At 41.1% G+C, this 22839-nt stretch overlaps 1 protein-coding gene across 2 annotated transcripts in view; it reads right to left on the bottom strand.

Moving 5' to 3' along the window:
• The window catches only part of LOC121569170 (guanine nucleotide-binding protein G(olf) subunit alpha), a 70770-nt gene extending 48462 nt beyond the window's left edge, over positions 1 to 22308 (bottom strand). Inside the window, exons 1-4 of one of the 2 annotated variants that reach the window (XM_041879867.2) lie at positions 21486 to 22308; positions 12091 to 12163; positions 10886 to 10940; positions 10615 to 10734 (exon numbers count right to left, since the gene is read on the bottom strand). In XM_041879867.2, the coding sequence (XP_041735801.1) occupies positions 10615 to 10734; positions 10886 to 10940; positions 12091 to 12163; positions 21486 to 21927 (690 nt within the window). In that variant the 5' untranslated portion in view covers positions 21928 to 22308. Of the gene's footprint in view, positions 1 to 10614; positions 10735 to 10885; positions 10941 to 12090; positions 12164 to 12393; positions 12878 to 21485 lie in introns of those variants that run through there. The other variant, XM_041879868.2, reaches the window with a different exon arrangement.
• Positions 22309 to 22839: the final 531 nt, after the last annotated feature.

The raw sequence follows: 22839 nt of genomic DNA, 5'->3' as shown, positions 1-22839 counted from the left end.
AGCTCCTTGGTCTTCATGGTGCCGCTTGCTTGGTGGTGCCCCTTGCTTAGTGGTGTTGCAGACTCTGGGGCCTTTCAGAACAGGTGTATACAGTGAGGGAAAAAAGTATTTGATCCCCTGCTGATTTTGTACGTTTGCCCACTGACAAAGACATGATCAGTCTATAATTTTAATGGTAGGTTTATTTGAACAGTGAGAGACAGAATAACAACAACAAAATCCAGAAAAATGCATGTCAAAAATGTTATGAATTGATTTGCATTTTAATGAGGGAAATAAGTATTTGACCCCTCTGCAAAACATGACTTAGTACTTGGTGGCAAAACCCTTATTGGCAATCACAGAGGTCAAACGTTTCTTGTAGTTGGCCATCAGGTTTGCACACATCTCAGGAGGGATTTTGTTCCACTCCTCTTTGTAGATCTTCTCCAAGTCATTAAGGTTTCGAGGCTGACGTTTGGCAACTCGAACCTTCAGCTCCCTCCACAGATTTTCTATGGGATTAAGGTCTGGAGACTGGCTAGGCCACTCCAGGACCTTAATGTGCTTCTTCTTGAGCCACTCCTTTGTTGCCTTGGCCGTGTGTTTTGGGTCATTGTCATGCTGGAATACCCATCCACGACCCATTTTCAATGCCCTGGCTGAGGGAAGGAGGTTCTCACCCAAGATTTGACGGTACATGGCCCCGTCCATCGTCCCTTTGATGCGGTGAAGTTGTCCTGTCCCCTTAGCAGAAAAACACCCCCAAAGCATAATGTTTCCACCTCCATGTTTGACGGGTGGGGATGGTGTTCTTGGGGTCATAGGCAGAATTCCTCCTCCTCCAAACACGGCGAGTTGAGTTGATGCCAAAGAGCTCGATTTTGGTCTCATCTGACCACAACACTTTCACCCAGTTCTCCTCTGAATCATTCAGATGTTCATTGGCAAACTTCAGACGGGCCTGTATATGTGCTTTCTTGAGCAGGGGGACCTTGCGGGCGCTGCAGGATTTCAGTCCTTCACGGCGTAGTGTGTTACCAATTGTTTTCTTGGTAACTATGGTCCCAGCTGCCTTGAGATCATTGACAAGATCCTCCCGTGTAGTTCTGGGCTGATTCCTCACCGTTCTCATGATCATTGCAACTCCACGAGGTGAGATCTTGCATGGAGCCCCAGGCCGAGGGAGATTGACAGTTATTTTGTGTTTCTTCCATTTGCGAATAATCGCACCAACTGTTGTCACCTTCTCACCAAGCTGCTTGGCGATGGTCTTGTAGCCCATTCCAGCCTTGTGTAGATCTACAATCTTGTCCCTGACATCCTTGGAGAGCTCTTTGGTCTTGGCCATGGTGGAGAGTTTGGAATCTGATTGATTGATTGCTTCTGTGGACAGGTGTCTTTTATACAGGTAACAAACTGAGATTAGGAGCACTCCCTTTAAGTGTGTGCTCCTAATCTCAGCTCGTTACCTGTATAAAAGACATCTGGGAGCCAGAAATCTTTCTGATTGAGAGGGGGGTCAAATACTTATTTCCGTCATTAAAATGCAAATCAATTTATAACATTTTTGACATGCGTTTTTCTGGATTTTTGTTGTTGTTATTCTGTCTCTCACTGTTCAAATAAACCTACCATTAAAATTATAGACTGATCATTTCTTTGTCAGTGGGCAAACGTACAAAATCAGCAGGGGATCAAATACTTTTTTCCCCTCACTGTATATACTGAGATCATGTGACACTTAAATAAAGTCCACCTGTGTGCAATCTAACAAATTATGTGACTTCTGAAGGTAATTGGTTGCACCAGATCTTATTTAGGGGCTTCATAGCAAAGGGGTGAATACATATGCACGCACCACTTTTCCGTTATTTATTTTTTAGAATTTTTTGAAACAGGTAATTATTTTCATTACACTTCACCAATTTGGACTATTTTGTGTATGTCCATTCCATGAAATCCCAATAAAAATCTATTTACATTACAGGTTGTAATGCAACAAAATAGGAAAAATGGCAAGGGGGATGAATACTTTTGCAAGGCACTGTAGCCTATGTGACAGGCAGCATATCACAGTGATGGGGAACACTCGAGCAGCTCTGTGGGTCCCCACAGTCAAAACTCACAGGGCCCAACACTGAGCCCTGGGGAACACCAGGTGACACAAAAACACGTTAACAAAACCCTGATGCCCATTTAACCGGTACGTCCTTTGCTGTACCTAGGCCTTCATTAGCGATGAGGCGATGGCAAAACGATTCATTAGGAGTGGGTTAAACACAGATAGTCCTGTGCCAAGGAGCTTTGGCTAATGACATCGCTGGCTACTTTGGGGCTTCCTCCAGTCCCTCCACACCGCTACCAGTTCACCTACCCCTGGTTATCAACACTACCCCTTGTATACCCTCCAGTGGATCAGTGAGGGAGATTGTGCTAGGATACCACTGTCTTTAGTGCTACAACATTTGAGCTCCCAGAGGCAGGGTCTCAAGCTATGGCGTGATTGTTAGTTTTTAGGGCCACAGTTCTGTCCAGGTGGGTGCTAAGTGATGGGTGAGATCACAGTTAGGCAGGGTTCAGGTAGCGTCTGTGGTCTGGTACCTGACCTAGAAAGGCTGTTTTTTCACTGGGGACGTTCCACTCAAAACAAGTGTGTGTGTGTGTGTGTGTGGTTGGAGGGAGAGAGGGAGGGAGGGGGGAGGGGGTACTACCTGTGTCTTCTGCAACACTTTAACAATGTTATGGTCACCTCCACAGACAAATCAAAATTCTGGTGAGATGACATCCTCAGCCATGTGTAACAAGTAATGAGCACACTTACAATGAAATAAAAAGCCCTTTTGGTAGCCTGCCTGTCAGATACAGATTGCTGTCACTAAATGCTCGATTAAATGTTCAAGTGTTTCAGTTGCAATTTCCACATTGTTAGTCATGGTCATCCCTTTTTGAATAAGATGGTTCATCAACTTTATGAAAACAATATCAAAACATGAAGTACTATGAGACTGAGGATTCTTAGATCTATTTGTCAACACACAGCTATGCATTATGCAATTTCACAGGAACCCCACTATCTTTATCACAGAGCCTGCTTTTCTACCCCAGGTTTAGCTTTACTGTCACATAAATCTACGATGAGTCATCAATAAAATGAAGAGGCTATTTATTGCACCTGATTGTTCTCGAACACAACACACACACACACAGAGCATCAGACACACCCACAGACAAAACCGTCAGGGGAGACATAGCGCTGGTCACAACGCCAGCGAGGCGTGATCCTGCGTCTCTCAGATACGTCCTGTTACACTTCGAAACACCCCTTCCTGTCAAACACACACACACACACACACTAACACACACAACCACGTTGTGGTCGAAACATACAGAATTCTCAACTGTCTCTCTGCCCTTTTGCCTTTCTGTCAATAAGATAATCTGGTCTAAATGGCTGCCGTCAGGAAATGGTGATGCAGGCCAGAGCAAAGGAGCCCCAGACAAAGGATTAACAGGAAGAGATCTAGAGAGAGGGGGAGCGCGAGAGAGAGAGAGAACAAGAGAGAGAGAGAACAAGAGAGAGAGAACAAGAGAGAGAGAAGAGAGTAAGAGACAAAGACAGACAGAAAGAAAGAACATCTGGTCCTGTTACCAACTCTTCTTGATGTATGAATTTTTCACTGGCTGACAAAGAGAAGAATAGCACTGTAATGGATCTGTGGGTGACTGAATGTGTTGAAATGCTAGCCTGACATACACACACCTTAGACAAAAAAAGCCCTATGAGGTAACATTTTACAATCATGTCACACAGCATTTCACGATTAATCCGCAATTAGCAATGGTCGCTTTTATCGAGTTTAAGGAAGTTCGGGTGGGCACACAATTATGCAGTAGTATTCAGTGTCTTCAGCAAGCATTACAAAACGCCATTGCTGAGGCATGTCTGAAGACTGGAGGTCTGTGTCTCATATGATCATTTCATTTGGATTTTAAAAGCATATCGCTCTTCATCTTGCTATCATTGGCCTACTAAAGAACATGACTGATCTGACCGTTTACACATACTACAGGTAACTGCACCAAAATAATGGAAATGCTTGAGTAAATGAGGGATACAAAGTATATTGAAAGCAGGTGCTTCCACACAGGTGTTGTTCCTGAGTTAATTAAGCAATTAACATCCCATCATGCTTAGGGTCATGTATAAAAATGCTGGGCAGGCCATTATTTTGGATACCATGGCTATGCCCCCATAGGATGACAATGAACCCATTCACAGGCACGAGTGGTCACTGAATGGTTTGATGAGCATGAAAACAATGTAAACCATATGCCACGGCCGTCTCAGTCACCGGATCGCAACCCAATTGAACACTTATGGGAGATTCTGGAGCAGCGCCTGAGACTGCGTTTTCCACCACCATCAACAATTTCATGGAAGAATAGTGTTGCATCCCTCCAATAGAGTTCCAGACACTTGTAGAATCTATGCCAAGGTGCATTGAAGCTATTCTGGCTCGTGGTGGCCCAAAACCCAATATACTGTATGTATGCTCTATAGGCTTAATGAAGTTAAAGAGAGCCAGTTTACTCCATATCGTACTGTAGTGTATGGTATCAATCCCGTCCACCAATCCAACCCTGTCCATTACACTCTGGAGTGTCCCTCTAGCTGACAAGCTAAAAACCCACTGGCGCTTCTCTCTCTTCCGATGGCTTAACAAAGGAGGCCTAATATGATCAAGCTGTGTGTGTGTTTGTGTTTGTGTATGTGTGTAAAGAAGCAGGAGACACTCAGGAGTGTCGGGTTTAGGGAGGCTTGTGACACAGCCTGAATAAACGCAGTGTGCAGTTTACGGTCTCTAATGGAGGGGCCCATGAAAGACAGCAACCGGGTGTTGGGCACTTAACTTACAGCTCCTTAACCATTTCATACCTATGGTCGTGTAACGCACTCTCACCATATTGGCCAAACCCATTCGTATGTTTTCTATTGACAATTCTGTAGTTGTCTCAGATAAATGTCTTCATTGGTAGATGCTGTCATTTACAGGAGATATTAACAGAGTGTTTCATACCAGGGATAGTTTCCACTTAACACCTGCATCTGCCATCAATAGTTTCAACTAAATAGAATAGATAGACAAGTAGATAAAAAATAATAACTATCTTTGAAAGTATAATTGTGATGTTGCATAATGAAGTCTCACATGTCAACTTTGGGCAAATGGAAAAGGCATAGCAAACTGAACACATGAGAATGCATTGGAGCCAAATCGCAGGCCCAAAATACTATAAACCATTATTCTAGTCTAGCCGCTACTGGCACCATGTCAACAAATTCTGGAATGGATGAAAAAATGAATGCTCTTCAATTATGTAACCGCAATCAAATGCTCAACTGCTGAGGCGTTATTTAAAAAGGGGCAATCTGTAGTTGCTACATCTATTATTGGACTTATAAATTAATGATATATACCCATTGATTCTTTAAGAATATAACTTATAAATTCCTCATGAACTTAGTTCAACTGTGACACCTGGAAAGAACCCAAAATATAAGCTTGTTTTACTCCAATGTTTGATATCATGGATAGTCAGTCATTGCATCCATAGCTCTATCTATTAATTTGAAAGTAGTTACATTTCTCCAGGCCCATCCTTCAGCTTTTTACCAAAACAGATGTGGGGTGAACTACTTTGTTATTGTTTCAACTGTTGATTGTGCCTTTAAAGCAGTGGTTTTTGACCAGGGGTGTATGTCGTCTGCTGCCAATATAAGCATTTGAGCCAGGGCCACAGCAACACAAGCAATATATTTAGCCATGTTTATTTTAGCCTAAATAATCACCAAACAATCTCTGAAAAAAAGATAAACACACGTCTATTCGCTCTTTCATCATGCCGTATGATAGACTGGACTACTGTGATCATCAATTATCAACGAGTGCAGGTGGGTAGTGATTAAAGCATATGGTATGCAGACTCTGCATTTTATTGCTTCAATAATCTGAAGGGAACCATTTTGAACGCGCATGCGTATGCGGGCATGGTGAATGAAGTTGAGGGCATAATTTCATTAATTCAGGTTTAATTTGACAAACGTGGTAAAACCCATTTGTTACACAACTTACAGTAGGGGAAAAAAAGTATTTAGTCAGCCACCAATTGTGCAAGTTCTCCCACTTAAAAAGATGAGAGGCCTGTAATTTTCATCATAGGTACACGTCAACTATGACAGACAAAATGAGGAAAAAAAATCCAGAAAATCACATTGTAGGATTTTTAATGAATTGATTTGCAAATTATGGTGGAAAATAAGTATTTGGTCAATAACAAAAGTTTCTCAATACTTTGTTATATACCCTTTGTTGGCAATGACACAGGTCAAACGTTTTCTGTAAGTCTTCACAAGGTTTTCACACACTGTTGCTGGTATTTTGGCCCATTCCTCCATGCAGATCTCCTCTAGAGCAGTGATGTTTTGGGGCTGTCGCTAGGCAACACAGACTTTCAACTCCCTCCAAAGATTTTCTATGGGGTTGAGATCTGGAGACTGGCTAGGCCACTCCAGGACCTTGAAATGCTTCTTACGAAGCCACTCCTTCGTTGCCCGGGCGGTGTGTTTGGGATCATTGTCATGCTGAAAGACCCAGCCACGTTTCATCTTCAATGCCCTTGCTGATGGAAGGAGGTTTTCACTCAAAATCTCACGATATATGGCCCCATTCATTCTTTCCTTTACACAGATCAGTCGTCCTGGTCCCTTTGCAGAAAAACAGCCCCAAATCATGATGTTTCCACCCCCATGCTTCACAGTAGGTATGGTGTTCTTTGGATGCAACTCAGCATTCTTTGTCCTCCAAACACAACGAGTTGAGTTTTTACCAAAAAGTTCTATTTTGGTTTCATCTGACATTCTCCCAATCCTCTTCTGGATCATCCAAATGCACTCTAGCAAACTTCAGACGGGCCTGGACATGTACTGGCTTAAGCAGGGGGGACACGTCTGGCACTGCAGGATTTGAGTCCCTGGCGGCGTAGTGTGTTACTGATGGTAGGCTTTGTTACTTTGGTCCCAGCTCTCTGCAGGTCATTCACTAGGTCCCCCCGTGTGGTTCTGGGATTTTTGCTCACCGTTCTTGTGATCATTTTGACCCCACGGGGTGAGATCTTGTGTGGAGCCCCAGATCGAGGGAGATTATCAGTGGTCTTTTATGTCTTCCATTTCCTAATAATTGCTCCCACAGTTGATTTCTTCAAACCAAGCTGCTTACCTATTGCAGATTCAGTCTTCCCAGCCTGGTGCAGGTCTACAATTTTGTTTCTGGTGTCCTTTGACAGCTCTTTGGTCTTGGCCATAGTGGAGTTTGGAGTGTGACTGTTTGAGGTCGTGGACAGGTGTCTTTTATACTGATAACAAGTTCAAACAGGTGCCATTAATACAGGTAACGAGTGGAGGACAGAGGAGCCTCTTAAAGAAGAAGTTACAGGTCTGTGAGAGCAAAAAATGTTGCTTGTTTGTAGGTGACCAAATACTTATTTTCCACCATAATTTGCAAATAAATTCATTTAAAATCCTACAATGTGATTTTCTGGATTTTTTTTCCTCAATTTGTCTGTCATAGTTGACGTGTACCTATGATGAAAATTACAGGCCTCTCTCATCTTTTTAAGTGGGAGAACTTGCACAATTGGTGGCTGACTAAATACTTTTTTCCCCCACTGTAAACACCGGACAATTGCTCTTTTTAAAGTCTGTTTTTTAGCAACATTAACAGTAACAAGTTACACATGCAGACGGCAATTGGATGATATGATTTGCCTACAGGCCCACGTAGCCTAGCATGGAAGCAAAGACATCACGTCAAATGTCAAATCTTCAGCAAAGGCCAACGCCGAAAGTTATTCTTGTAATTGTTTTAAATCCGATTTGAGGAAAAATTGCATTTTGAATCTCTGCTGTGGTAGACAAAGGGGTTTTTGAGTCCCGGCAGAAACAGGGCCTTACATGTGACATGAGAGGCCAGACATAAAACACAGACCTGCTTTAGAGGGAAATAATTAAGTTGTTTGGTTGCTGCGAGGGCCTCTCTTTGTCTCTGAGCCTCTAGCCAGCATGTTTACTAACAGAAATCGATGCGGCATTACATAATAGGCCTAATTAATGAAGCCTGTGTGCTGCAGCCAAAACATCTACTGCTCCTACTGTCCATGTTGATAGACTAGTATACAGTATGCATCTCCAGTAGTATAAATACACAGACAAACGGACGGACGGACAGAAAGACACCAACAACTGGGCAAGACAAGAGAGAATAGGACTGAAATGGCATTCTAATCAGCTTTAGTTTGAACTCTAAAGCAAAAGCACTTGATTGAAATATCAGATCCAACTCAAAGTCGGACCTGAACAACATTGACATGTTTGAGACGCAATGCAATAAACTTCATGTACCACCTCTTCTTATAACATCCCCTTATAAAAACAAATTGAAAACACTAAACAGTGGAAACGTAAGCTCTTAAGTAACAAATATCCTCATCTTGGGGTCAAATAAACTTTTGAAAGTCCCATATTTCATGTTTGTCGGCCACTCACAACCAGTGCTTATCATTAGCGAGCCAATGTCAAATTCACAACAGCCTTCATCAGGGCTTGTAAAGTACACAGTTAAAAGCATTAGATAACTCAACATCAACACATCCTGGAGCAGACCCTTATTCTCGTCATCCGTTTCATGTCGTCTGCAACGTCTCTGACCCAACACAGGGAATCTGAGACACTAAAAGAAACGACTGTTTGGATTCTTTCGTAACACCTTGGCACCAACAGACCAACGCTTTGTCTGCCTTGCCTTGACCCAGTGCACACAGAGAAGGCATCAAACAATTCCTTGTGAGGGAGAAGGGACGGCTTTGATTTAAATGTCTAACGATGCACTCCCCCAAACTCACCCCTCCTCCAAAAAAGCAAATTAGGTTACTAAAAGCTTTTTCTAGGAAGCAGACTCATCATGTAACAGTTGATTAGTATTTATCTAGTCCAACAGATGTGCCCAGATTGCGCACTGGGCCAGCTTCCCCTTACTCACTGTCTGAAAAAACAAGGTTCCTGATTGGAGCAAACTTTTGGACCTATGTCCTATTTTATGGACATTCCAATGGGAAGACGTGACAACAAATATCACAGCCAATAGTAACTCTCTTATGTAGGGCCCTGTGTTTAAGTTAATCATGTCACATGACCTGTTTTTTAACCTTTATTTTAAGCCTTTCCAGAAATGAGAATTACAACAAAATAACATTTACATTTAGCAGATGCTCTTATCCAGAGCGACAGATGTTTTTTATGAAAGCAATTGTCTGAGGATGGTGCTGGACCCTTTAACATAAAAAGGGGGACAGTTTGATGAAAAAGCCTTAAATAAAAAAGGGTAAAATCCAGGTCATGTGACATGATCAACCAAAACACAGGGCCCTACGTTATGGGGGATATACTGCGTATAAGGCGGCAGGTAGCCTTGTGGTTAAGAACATTGGGCCAGTAACTGAAAGGTTGCTGGTTTGAATCCCAGAGCTGACAAGTTGATTTTTTTCTCTCTATGTGCCCCTGAGCAAGGCACATAATCCCTCATTGCTCCTGCAAATTGCTCTGGATAAGAGCATCTTCTAAAATGAGATAAAATTACAAATGTCAAAAATATCATATTTCCAGGGAGTCAAATACAGGTCTATCTATTTTCTTGTGTACTCATACAAAGTACTGTTAACTACATATAACAATTAAATTCATAGCTGGGAGATATTATTGAAAGCAAACACCAGGAGTGATGTCATCTATTTGCCCACGTCAGGCCCTTTCATTCAAATCCCAAAGTAAAGAAACCATCCAAGGTATCCACGTGGCCTACTACTGGGCGTTTGCAGAACCTGTTGCAGAGCTCAGGTAGTCATACATATTGTACAATTTAGTAAAGCATTTACAACTTCAAAAAATACTATTAAACCCTGCAATGGTTCATACATTTATAAATTGCCTAATCATGTAGCTTCTGGCTCAGTAGTTTATGGTTTTGAATGGAATCTGATCCTTTGTGTGTAGGATCTGAACATTTCTCAGAACAAACTTGAATACCTCGATTCTCGTTGTTTCCTCCAGGAAGCAATTGCAAATAGTGCTGTGGTTGAATGGCTGAAGCATATGACTCCTCTCCATTGGCAAAAACGTCCATCCACCAGGCCTACTAAACTGGTCTGATTACAGCTTTAAAAATGGACACTAGTGAATGCGGCTAATTTAGACAACTGCTATTTGAGTATAGGCCTACATAACCGCTTTTTCATGGTGACCGTATATTTGGCATCAGCATTAAGACTCCACATTGAACAACTTGACTACAAATAAACGTAGACAACATGTGTAATAGAGTGTCCACTGAATGAGTAAATTCAATCAGTTGGAAAGTCTATGAATAGCAGACCTGATCAATGCATTGAGGTTGTTTCTCAGGGCATAACTAACAAGCTGTAGAGAGACAGAGACAGACAGACACACATACATACACAGATCAGCGTCAAAGACTATAAAGCATTAATGACAGTGTTTGACGGACGGTCAGTCACCCTTACCTCTGTGTAGTCGAAGTCCGAGAGAGGTGCTATACTTTTGATGTAGTCAATTCTGGACTCGTTCGCTGGGTTGCCTATTGGAACTGGGGGTATTAACGTGCTCATCGCCGAAACTACCGTCTAAAAAGCGGATAAAAACAAAAAACATTAGACATTAAGCTGGATAAATGTGGGATAAGCCAGTCTAATCAGTAAAATGGGATTGCAGGAAACAATCTCATAGGGTGCGACCATATTCTATCATACAAATCTCAGCACATCATCAACTTACCACAATGGCATCCTTCACATTTTTCCGAATATCCAGGACTTTCTGTTTCTTTTCTCTGAGTGGAGAAACAACATATACAATTAACCATTAATTAATACCTGAAAAATGATAATTGGATTCATTAAAGGAATCTTTATACTGCCCTGCAGAAAGGAGAGGTTGTCTCATATCACCACTAATGCAAACCCATAGGCCTAATAGGCTATTTAGTAATAATCACTATGTCAGTAAAGATGTATTCTGCTAAAATTGTATTTGAAAGTTTACTTTTTATGCTATTACATTAGGCTAGCCTATGCTACACCAATTTCAGAGAGATGTGTCTCATTTAATACCAAAGGTGGACGGAAATTAAGCATAGCCTATATTTATCTTGGTCCATTTGCTCAAATAATATCAAATGTATTATTAAAGATATAAATATTGAGGACAGTTTACGATTGGGTATCATCATTCATTTCCTAAAAAACGTATTCAATCCACTACAGTCTATACAGAAGCCTATACTACAGTGCACAATGTAACCAAATCAAACTACAATGTAACCAAGTCTATATGGAATATAGCAGGTTATCATAAGCCATAGAAAGATCCCACTTGGCACACACTGGTTGAATCAACATTGTCTCCATGTCATTTCAATGAAATTACGTTGAGCCAACGTGGAATAGACGTTGAATTGACGTCTGTGCCCAGAGGGATACATTGAGACATACATAGAAAGATACATTGTTTTAGCACCGTTCTAAAATACCACTGCACACTTTACTGTTGTAGAACCGTTTTTTCAGCCCATGAATTCAGTTGAGATTTTTTTTGTTGGGTTGTACATTATAATGCAATAGCAACTGTAAATACAGCGTAACATGTATCTGTCAGTATTTTGACACACAGAATCTCGACCACAAGTAGGCCTAAATCTGCTAATACGTCGTCTTTATCGCTGTGACAGCTATTAGAAATCAGTTGGACATAGCAGGCTTGTTGCCATGCTGTTGTTAAACCATTGGGCCCGATGGACACTGCAGTGCTACAGCGCAAAGAAACGTCTACCCAACGCTTTGTCCTTTTCTTATCTTACATCGAACAAATCAAAATGACAACAATAAAACATATTTCTATACTCAACACTATCAAAATAGAACAGGAATACGTCCAATTTTGCACGTAAATACGTTAAAATAAATGAAATAACGGGTACTTACTCTGCGTTAAAGCCATTGACGTGCAGAATCCGCATCTGCTTGACAATCGTGCTTTTCCCAGACTCTCCGGCCCCTTCGAAATAAAACACAGATGAAGCATAAGGAAATGGAGCCATCGCTATAATATAAGAAGGTACTTGGGTGCCGCATATGCTGATGTTTAAAATCCATGATAATTGTACAATCCATCTGACGATTCAGTCAGCGCTCGCTTGCGAGACCTGTCAACATATGTGGGCTGGGGGCGAATCTGAAAACATACATGATACATATCCGTTATGAAATCCACCTTCTGGACCTTACCCAATAAAAGCAGTCGATGTGTGGCTTTATATGCTTGTCTTTCCTTTTGTAATTGTTTCTCGATTTTTTTATTCGCTTCTCTTTGTGCCTTTTCATCGATGCGTTGATCTTCAGTCTTGCTGTTGCCCAAACACCCCATCTTCCGCTGAGCTCTTCTCGTAAACAGAAAGTATAAAATAACAGCTAATGCAAATCCTACTTTCAATATAAAAGGAGAAGAAATAGGGCGAAAAATCCGTGCGCCACTTCTCCGTCGCTCAGAAAAAAACCTTCCCCGTTACAATTTCGTTTTAACCCCTTGTCAAACCCAACCCAGTGGATTCAGTCGATTCTAATAAATATGTGCATCATAAATATAACAAAAAGATACATTAACTTCATAAATATGCAAAGAGTGGAGCTGGGCTGAATCTGGAAGCCAGCCAACTGCTCCTCTCTCTCGCTCCTGCTTACCACTCTCTATTTTTCCGGTCTAAAATTCTGTTTGTGTTTTGGTCCCTTTAACTCAGCACTGCCTCTCGCTGTAGCACCAGGAAGTCACACTGCACCGAAAGAGAAACACCTCACAGAGCGCGCGCCACCTTACCACTGTTTGAATACCCTGTTTAAAACAACATTTCTTAATTTCACATGTACAACAAACAAAAAGACAGGCTAAGTTTATCTAATTAAAATGTGCGTCGAAAAGTTTAGCTTCAATAGGCTGTTCAGTGTAAATAATATATAGTAAAATTGTTTCCAAAAACGGGTTTATGTTTGAACCAGACAGACACTTGAATGACGTTTCCCAGACAAAATCATTTCCCTATCCATTTTCCGCGCGTAAATCATTTTACTGGCGCTTGCAAACACGGGTAAATGGAGGTTAACTAGAGCACGCGACCGTAGGCAAGCAGGGCCGCGCACCAGCGGTATAATCACACAAACCATATGGATCATAATACCAAATCAAATAATAACACAGTTACAAACTCTATGCAAAAGAGAATGAAAAAAGTATCGTTTGCTGCTATTCAAATTTCTCTGAAGTTGCCTATTAACCTGACATAGGCCTACTATAGCCTACTCTATAGCCTTGTAGGTTCTCTTTCATCTGTAGCAATACAAAATGCCACACTAATAATTGTAGAGAATCCAAAGGTGTGAATATAACAGCACCGCAACCTTTGAGAAAAAAGGCACAATGCAAATGCAATGGAATATATGAAAAACGGTTTCATGCGTTTGCATATCAGCATCCATGTCCTAGCAGCACAGTTGGGCAGTGCTCCCATCAACAGCGGAGAGGATATCCATGTAGTGAGCGAGAGCCAAAGACAACCTCACAATATGATAGGATGGAGGAGGTTTCTGGGTCATTTTAAGGTTAGGTGGATGAACAGACAAATACCCTGACAACCAACAAAAGCCATCCTCAAAGTAAAGCATTGTTGGGAAAAGTAATCATTACTGAAGTCTTTTCAACCCCCAATAAGATGTAGTAAACTCATTCAAATACAACAGATACACTGACTAAAGTAGTACTTTGTGATCTAGATGCGTTTGACCGTTTCAGTGGCAAACCAGACTAGAAAGGACTAGAATTAATTACATCAATTGAACTATTGATTGATTTCAAAACGTCAAAAAATGTATCAGACCTCATATCAAAACATGGATTATACCAAAAGACGTGTGAGGCAAACTGGCAACCGTGGGACCATATGAGATGGTTATCTGTCGTGATGTGTCACTGTTTAGAACATTACCAGCCTCCAGAACAATGGAAAGATTTTCCAGTACAAAAAAATATTAAAACAAGATGCAAATGTGATCTTATAGGGTGTGTTGGCCAGTATGTGGCTCCTCTGGATGCAAATTTAGCCCGCTGAGCTTCCTAACTGTTAATGTTGTGTATTGGTTGAGAGTGTTGGCTCTACCTACCTCTAGCCTCCTACAAACCATCCTGATCTCATGAGCTTACGTTCTGTTACAGAATGTAAACTCAGAATGTTTTTAAAGTCAGGACTAATTATCACCATCAATTTATCTAATTCTCTCTATAGTGTCATTGTAGAGCAGCCCATTGACTATCAATCAATCAATCAATCAATTTTATTTTATATAGCCCTTCTTACATCAGCTAATATCTCGAAGTGCTGTACAGAAACCCAGCCTAAAACCCCAAACAGCTAATAATGCAGGTGTAGAAGCACTATCGTCTTACATTGCCTTTTGTCTCCCTCTTGTGGTTTGGATGAATACTACACACTTCAAAGTGTGTGTGTGCATGCTTGATGACAATATGCATGTACAACCATGGATTGGTCAAGAATACATGTGTCCTTTACTAGAGAGCCATGACTGTATGACTTTCACCCCTCCTCCTTGTACCCTGTTGCCTGGATAAAAATAGCTTGGGTATGAGGAGTTAGTAAATAGCTCAGGTCATACCTTAGGCTGGAAAACTGGTATTCTTGTTTCTCTTTCCAGTGAGTACACAGAGATGGTTAGAGATTAAGAAGATACCTGGAATGGTAGCTAGCTTTCTAAAAGCTCTCCGTAGTCATAACATGACATTCCCAGAGGCCCAGTACAGGGTCATGTTCATTAGGCACCAAATGGAAGAAAACGTCTTGACAAGGGGAGGGCCTACCTGGATTTGTCCAATAACAAACGGTCATTTTTGTTTTCGGTTTTCAAAACACTTAGCTATGGTGTGCCCTACTGATCATGACCTAGGAGATCTGCAGGTTAGTATTGACCAGCTAAACTTGCAAATTGCAAAAGCAACTGCTTTTGGTCAACTGAGTTGAGAGTGCATCTAAGACAATGATTCATTTTTTATAGCAGGGCAGTCTGTCAGTAGGCTGGTGGCCAAATGAGTGAATTTGGGATATTACTGTCCTTTGTCACACATTCCTGGTGTGTGATCTTTTGTTTTGTTTTGGTTCGGGGGAAACTTTCAACCCCGCTGGACAGCCCTGGGCTAGTTTCCGTAGGACGTGGGGCCCGATTTAGAAAGCGAGAGTAAAAAAACAGGACGCACATTTTCTCCCCAGAGAACGGGAGGTGTAAGAGAGGTCTGATGAGGTCATAGCTGCTGGTTGGTAGGTTGGATGGTAGGTTCACCGCCACTGTCTGTCTGACCAGAGTGGGACACAGGACTGAGAAAGTGAAACCATTTCCAGGAACGACATAACGTCACCCCAGAATTAAGTCACCTTAACTTGAACCCTTTATAGAAAGGGCTACATATCACTGACATAGTAATTATGTAACGGATGTCATAAATATATCTGTCTGCTGTACTGCTGGCAGCTTGCAAAGAGAACTAATCCAAGGTTTAATGCACTGTGTGCATGTCTGTCAGCCTTGATAATTAGCCTAAATTATCTTATAACATTTTTGGCTACCGACTTTGGCACTCTATACAATGAATCATAATCTCAGATTTTGAGTAAACTCCCAGGTCAGGTCTACTGGTCTAGTGACTAAAGTTGAAAACTGATTAAGGACGTTGACATCAAAGGACGTTAGAAGAGGTCAGCAGTGAGAAGGAGGCTTATGTCCCAATAACCTGACCAACCTATGTGCAGTTGCAGTACATGACGATCAAAATGTAAATAAAATGACAGTGCTATTTTTTCTATTACCAAACAAACAGAGATGGCATGAACGATAGATAAAACCTTTTGGGGAAATTTGGCCTTTTCACATGGCAAGTTCTTAGCTCAGGACTATGCTTAATGAATATTCCAATTAAGTGACACAGGGAACCACAGAACTGATTAGCTAGCCTAGCCCTGACAATGTGGTGTTGTTAAGAGCTCTCAATTGTGTATTACTTACTCACTCAGAAGGTTGAATGTATATGACTTTGGTGTTACTTTTTCAAAAGATGGCTGCTATATCCATTCAGGTAAATCACAGCTACTTGAGGGGATAGGATCTTTTCCCAACTGACCTCCGAACATTTGCATATTTGGATGGAACCTGAACCTGCTTGAGAGCATCTCTGTTCCATATCTTGAAATTCCGTAACCCAGATTCCATCTGAATACGGGCTAAAAATAGCCTCCCGGAGAGTGTCTCTCTCTCTCGCTGTGCCTCTCTCTGCTGCTCCGATATGGAATGATAACAGAGCCAACCTGCCCCTTAGCGTGCAGAAAACACACACATGCATGCACACCAAACCAAACATGCGCACAGACATGTTACACTGTACACAGATGTATTTACTCTTCCCTTTGTTGCATCACAAACTTCCTCCCCCACACTCACAGGTACATGCATGCACACACACAACACACTTGAACTCAAACTCCATATTCATAACTAAGGGATATGTATTGTATGAATGATCAATGAACATGCACTATGGTGCTCTGAGGCCAAGCCTTTCTCCTCTATCTCTTATCATTGGCCATTGGTCGTCCCAGATATGAAAGATCCCAATTGCTGTAAACGTGGCTGCCATTATCAGGCCATGAGACTGAGAAAGCAAGGTGGGGAAGGGTTTATGCGATGGACCGGCTGCAAAAATAGCACAGACTTTGGACTATTCCCACTTGAGTCTATATATGGCAACTCTCAATAAACAGAATATCATAAGAATGACACCTGCATTACAGAAGGAGAGTTTGGAGTTGTTGGTCAAGGAGAGAATAGGCTAATCCTAATCATTTCGGCCCTTATTTGGTTACAGACCCAAATAAGTAAAGTATGCTAGCAGTATCAAGGTAAAGTAGTAATATTTGTAAAACTTTGATACATACCCGCCAGGACAAATGTGTGCAGTGAAGGGTACATATGTTGGATCTTTAATTTAATTTATTTATTTATTTATTTTTATTTTTTTGGGGGGGTGGATCAGCTTAATATTGCAGATCGATTGTAACTTCTATCAATGTAATTGTCTGCATCACTTCCAATCCCCCATGTTTTATATATATATATACTCCCCTTTATTACTTTTCAACCCCGCCATCCTTTCCCTACTTGGAGTAAATTAGTGAACAACAATGCCCAGGCCTCTACTTCCGGTCTATACTTACTATCTACACCTTATGGACACAGTTAATTTTACAATAATTCTATTATATATATTTATTTATTTTTGCTCCTGAACTTCTTCTACTCTCAACCTCTCCGATCATTTTCATGATGTCCATCCGGTTTGCTTCTATATGCCATATCTTTCTAACTGTGCTCTTTCCCAAAAGCTCCCAACATACAACCTATATACTTATTATGGACACAGTATGCTTACATTATTAGCTATCTTTGTTATTATTTGTTGTTATTTGTTATTAGTCCCATCCTTCAACTCTATTCAATACCTCCCATCTATCTCTTAACACCATCCATATAGGATTTCTATTTGCCATATATATTTCAACCGTACTGTGATGTTTTACAAAAGTTCTGAACCTTTCTATTCTCATTGCTTCTACAGATTGTGAATTAAAAATAAACATTTTTACTAAAAGTATTATTATATTATTGATCGATTGACTATGACTTTTCAGATCACCCAGTAATGCTATCTGCAAGGTTAGCTCCAGGTAAATATTTTAATCCTTTAGCCATTCCTGGACCTGTGTCCAAAAACAAGCTACAAATGGAGTTTACATTTCCTGCATTTTCAGCAACAAAAGAGTGATCAAATTAAGATCCTACACCTGTAGTGCCTAAATACATGATCATAGAGTTTTGCAGAGTGGTGGAATGGGGACAAGGCTATGTGTGTGTGTGTGTCTGTGAGAAAGACAGAGAGAGAGAGCGAGAGAGCGAGAGAGCGAGAGAATGTGTAACATAACAGTTAATGTCACTTACCCACTTAGGCTAAAATTGTTAGCTGTTCAAATAAAGGATTCAAATGAAGTGTTGTAAAAAATTCAGTCAGTTTTCCTAGAGGCTGCTTTTGCGGCCTTGGTCCCCCACCTGAAAGAACACGTGGGGGTGGAAATTGGCTTAGATGCACATAGGCAACCCAGAGATGTGTGAGTACCAACAGGTCACATGTACCATTTTCTAACTATTATGTGACACGAACCATACTATGCTGGCTCTGATATTTTATTTTCGCATTGCCCTTCTCACCACAGTTCGCATTGCCCTTCTAACCAGGCCAGTGCAGTGCAACTCTGTTTGGCTCAGCTCAGCTTGGCTCAGTAGTGTGGAAAGGGTAATGTAGTAGATGTGTGTTGGGCAAATGATGCCTGCCTGTGCTCCCAATGATGATAAGCCTCCAACAGGAATGCTGAAATACTGCAGGTTGGTCAAAGGTTATGGATGAAGATGCTGATTGTCTTTTATGTAATCATTCAAATAAATTGCCATTGGTAAGCCTACACTTTGATTGCCAAGGTAGTTTAGTTTCAAAAGGCAAACTGACTGAAATTCTAAATAGGACACCTCAGTGTGACTGTGAATAACACACAAACTAAGGATTACAATCAGTTTTGATGCTGTTCTGAGTCTGACATACAGCTGAAGTCGGAAGTTTACATACACTTAGGTTGGAGTCATTAAAACTTGTTTTTCAACCACTCCACAAATGTCTTGTTAAAAAACTATAGTTTTGGCAAGTCGGTTAGGACATCTACTTTGTGCATAACACAAGTAATTCTTCCAACAATTGTTTACAGACAGATTATTTCACTTATAATTAACTGTATCACAATTCCAGTGGGTCAGAAGTTTACATACATTAAGTTGACTGTGCCTTTAAAATTCCAGAAAATGATGTCATGGCTTTAGAAGCTTCTGATAGGCTAATTGACATCATTTGAGTCAATTGGAGGTGTACCTGTGGATGTATATCAAGGCCTACCTTCAAACTCAGTGCCACTTTGCTTGACATCATGGGAAAATCAAAAGAAATCAGCCAAGACCCCAGAAAAAAGGCTTAAGGACAACAAAGTCAAGGTATTGGAGTGGCCATCACAAAGCCCTGACCTCAATCCTATAGAAAATGTGTGGGCAGAACTGAAAAAGCGTGTGCAAGCAAGGAGGCCTACAAACCTGACTCAGTTACACCAGCTCTGTCAGGAGGAATGGGCCAAAATTCACCCAACTTATTGTGGGAAGCTTGTGGAAGGCTACCCGAAACATTTGACCCAATTTAAACAATTTAAAGGCAATGCTACCAAATACTAATTGAGTGTATGTAAACTTCTGACCCACTGGGAATCTGATGAAAGAAATAAAAGCTGAAATAAATCACTCTACTATTATTCTGACATTTCACATTCTTAAAATAAAGTGGTGATCCTAACTGACCTAAGACAGGGAATTTTTACTAGGATTAAATGTCAAGAATTGTGAAGAACTGAGTTTAAATGTATTTGGCTAAGGTGTATGTAAACTTCCGACTTCAACTGTATCACCATCCCTGACTGGGTGCTCTTATTTCACATTTTAGTCATTTAGCAGAAGCTCTTATCCAGAGTGACTTACAGTAGTGAGTGAATCAATTTTCATTTGTACTGGTCCCCCGTTGGAATCGAACCCACAACCCTGGCGTTGCAAGTGCCATGCTCTACCAACTGAGCCACACAAGACCTCCCGCAACGTTAAATTCCATATGCTAACACACGTCCTGATACCTATGGTTGCAAGGTGCCAGTCATATAAACCTAGCTGAAGTTATGTCTCCTTCCTTCGACTTCCATTCCGCATAAAAAGCAGAGGAATGGTGTCATATCTAGTGTGCTTATAGTCTCAGCAATAAAATACTATAGCTTACACTGTATAACAAAATGAACTATAATATATATATATATAAATCATTCAGCAGATGCTTTTATCCATGACTTACAGTCATGCGTGCATACATTTTACGTATGGGTGGTCCCAGGAATTAAACCCACTACCCTGGCATAACAAGCGCCATGCACTACCAACTGAGCTACAAATGACCATACCATTTGACTGGAGTCCACCTGTGGCTAATTCAATTGTATGGACATGATTTAGAAAGAAACACAACTGTCTATATAAGGTTCCACAGTTGACAGTGCATGTCAGAACAGAAACTATACCATGAAGTCCAAGGAACTGTCTGGTTTAGAGAATGCCAAGAGTGTGCAAAGCTGTCATCAAGGCAAAGGGTGGCTATTTGAAAAATCTCAAATATATTTTGATTTGTTTAACACTTTTTTGGTTACTACATGATTCCATATGTGTTATTTCATCGTTTTCATGTCTTCACTATTATTCTAAAATGTAGAAAATAGTAAAAATAAAGAAAAACCCTTGAATGAGTAGGTGTTCTGAAACTTTTGACGTTAGTGTTTATATTTTCTTTTTGTTGCCTCATGAGGTAACGTTGTGCATTTAGGCTACATTTCAGGGAAATATCATGCTCAATGAAATACAATTTGAAAGTATAATTTCATGTAGAATTATGGCCTTGATCAATGTTTTTGCCAACATATCCACTGACATTTACAGGCAATGGACACATTCTATGGTCGATAGGACCCTAATCGAGCAGTTAGGAGGCTCATATTATCTGATAGTGAGGACAGTGAGTTTGCGGACAGTGACAGCAAGGAAGAATGGGCCCCAGAATCAGATTTGAGAGGTATAGAAAATACTAGTTTATGCCCAACTTAATTTTTTTTTATTATTATTGATACATTATCAGAAAGCCTAAATCTAAAAAATTTAAATAGGATGGAATATTTCTTATTCCAAGAAAAAACTAAATGTGTGCAGTAGAGGGTTAATTACCCTGGCCGTTTATTTTAATAGCACGATTTGCCACAAGGTTGAGCAACCGGACATGTGGATAGTGGGATAGGCTATTCACTCCCATAGCCTACACCTAGCGTCTATAGCCTATTCAATTTAATGTATTTATTTTGATAAAGCTAGTGAATAGATTCAATCAGTTAGCCTACAGCCTATTCATGACCTGACATACATCTCATTGGTTTGTAGACCTAGTCTACATATCGATCCTGACCTAGGCAAGACATCCGAGAGAGTGGTAAAATGCAATGTCAAAAGCAGGAAACTGACATTATTTCGGGGGGAAGCGTGTTACACAAGAGCACTGGGCTGGTCAATGTATTAGCCCCAGCCATTTATCTCACACCTACCGAGTAAAAGCAGACGATGCGTCTGCTCGTATTCCCGTTTCTGCTCCTTCAGAGTTCGGTCAATATGTTTACTGACTTTCTTCGCCTGTTTTTTGACCTCCTTCTCCTCGGATAACTTTTTGTCCAAGGTTTTCTGTTTCTGTTTGCTGAGCTTCTTCTGCAGCAAATGTTGCCGCTGGCTGCGGTCAGCTCCCACGCCTTCCCCATTCTGTATGGGCACGCCTTCAGTCGTGTCCTCTCGACGGGCATCTCGTGCAGAGGGCTTGCCTTTGCCAGGGCCCCCGCGGCGACACCAACAACCATGGAGTGGTGTCATGTCATTATATGCCTCTGTATCCTCGTGGTCAAGGTCCTTGGAGCGTAACCGTACAGAGCAGTCCGCGGGTTTCTCGGTGTCACTGGATTCGTCAAGACTAGGACGTAGGCTGTAGCACAGTCCCATTGTGGGGTTTGTTCCGTTAGTAAAACTGAAGGGTAAAATTCAGGTGAAAAGCGCAAAATTCCTCGAGAGATGGTAGGCCTACCTGCCCGCCTGTACTCATTGTGGCATTTCCCCTGTCCTGGGATGCGTGTTGAATTCAAACTGCAGAGGTGATCTAATCACGGTTCTGGACTTGCCACCATGTGAGCCATTTTGCATTTTGCCCCGTCTGTCAATGCCAGCCTGTAGTTGGTGGATCAACTGATTGTAGTAGTGGCCACCGCTGGTACACCTTCCCGTAAATATATCTAAAGCACAACCAAAAAAATACACAAGTGAGAGTGAGTCTCGAATACTAATGCCAGAACACTCTCTAGGAGCGCCAGTAGAAAGCAGGGTGTGTGTGTGCATCCCACTCATGGTGTGAGGCGTCAGCGTTAAATGCGATACTGGTGTAGTCATGGGCTTTAACTATTCGTGTGCCAGGACAAAGTAAAAGCTCAGTTATTACAATTGTTTTCAAATTCTCTCCTACAATAGCCTAACCTAAATATTTTGGTAACACTTTATCAAGAGATATAATGATTTATTACTCGTTATTTGTATGAGCCCATATGATCTTATTATACGCCTAATAATAGTCCTATATAATAAAACAGAATAGATACTTTACTGCCCATTTTTCAATGGAAATGTATAATTTTGCTGTCACAATACCCAACCACACACACATTGCAGGATAAATTGTAGTGCTCAAGTGCCTTGCTCAAGGGCACAACGGCAGTGATTGGTAGGCAATGTTGGATGAGAGTCCCGCCATCATCTCTCCGGTTGCTGGTTTAGTTTCCGTTTGTACCTGGCCCAAAGATAGAAATCTGAAAAAATATGTTATTTAACACATTATGAGATGATATTAACACATTATGGGGATCA

Source organism: Coregonus clupeaformis, chromosome 7 (genome assembly GCF_020615455.1).
Source record: "Coregonus clupeaformis isolate EN_2021a chromosome 7, ASM2061545v1, whole genome shotgun sequence".
Classification (NCBI taxonomy): Eukaryota; Metazoa; Chordata; class Actinopteri; order Salmoniformes; family Salmonidae; genus Coregonus; species Coregonus clupeaformis.
This window is presented reverse-complemented; position numbering and strand designations above follow the sequence as displayed.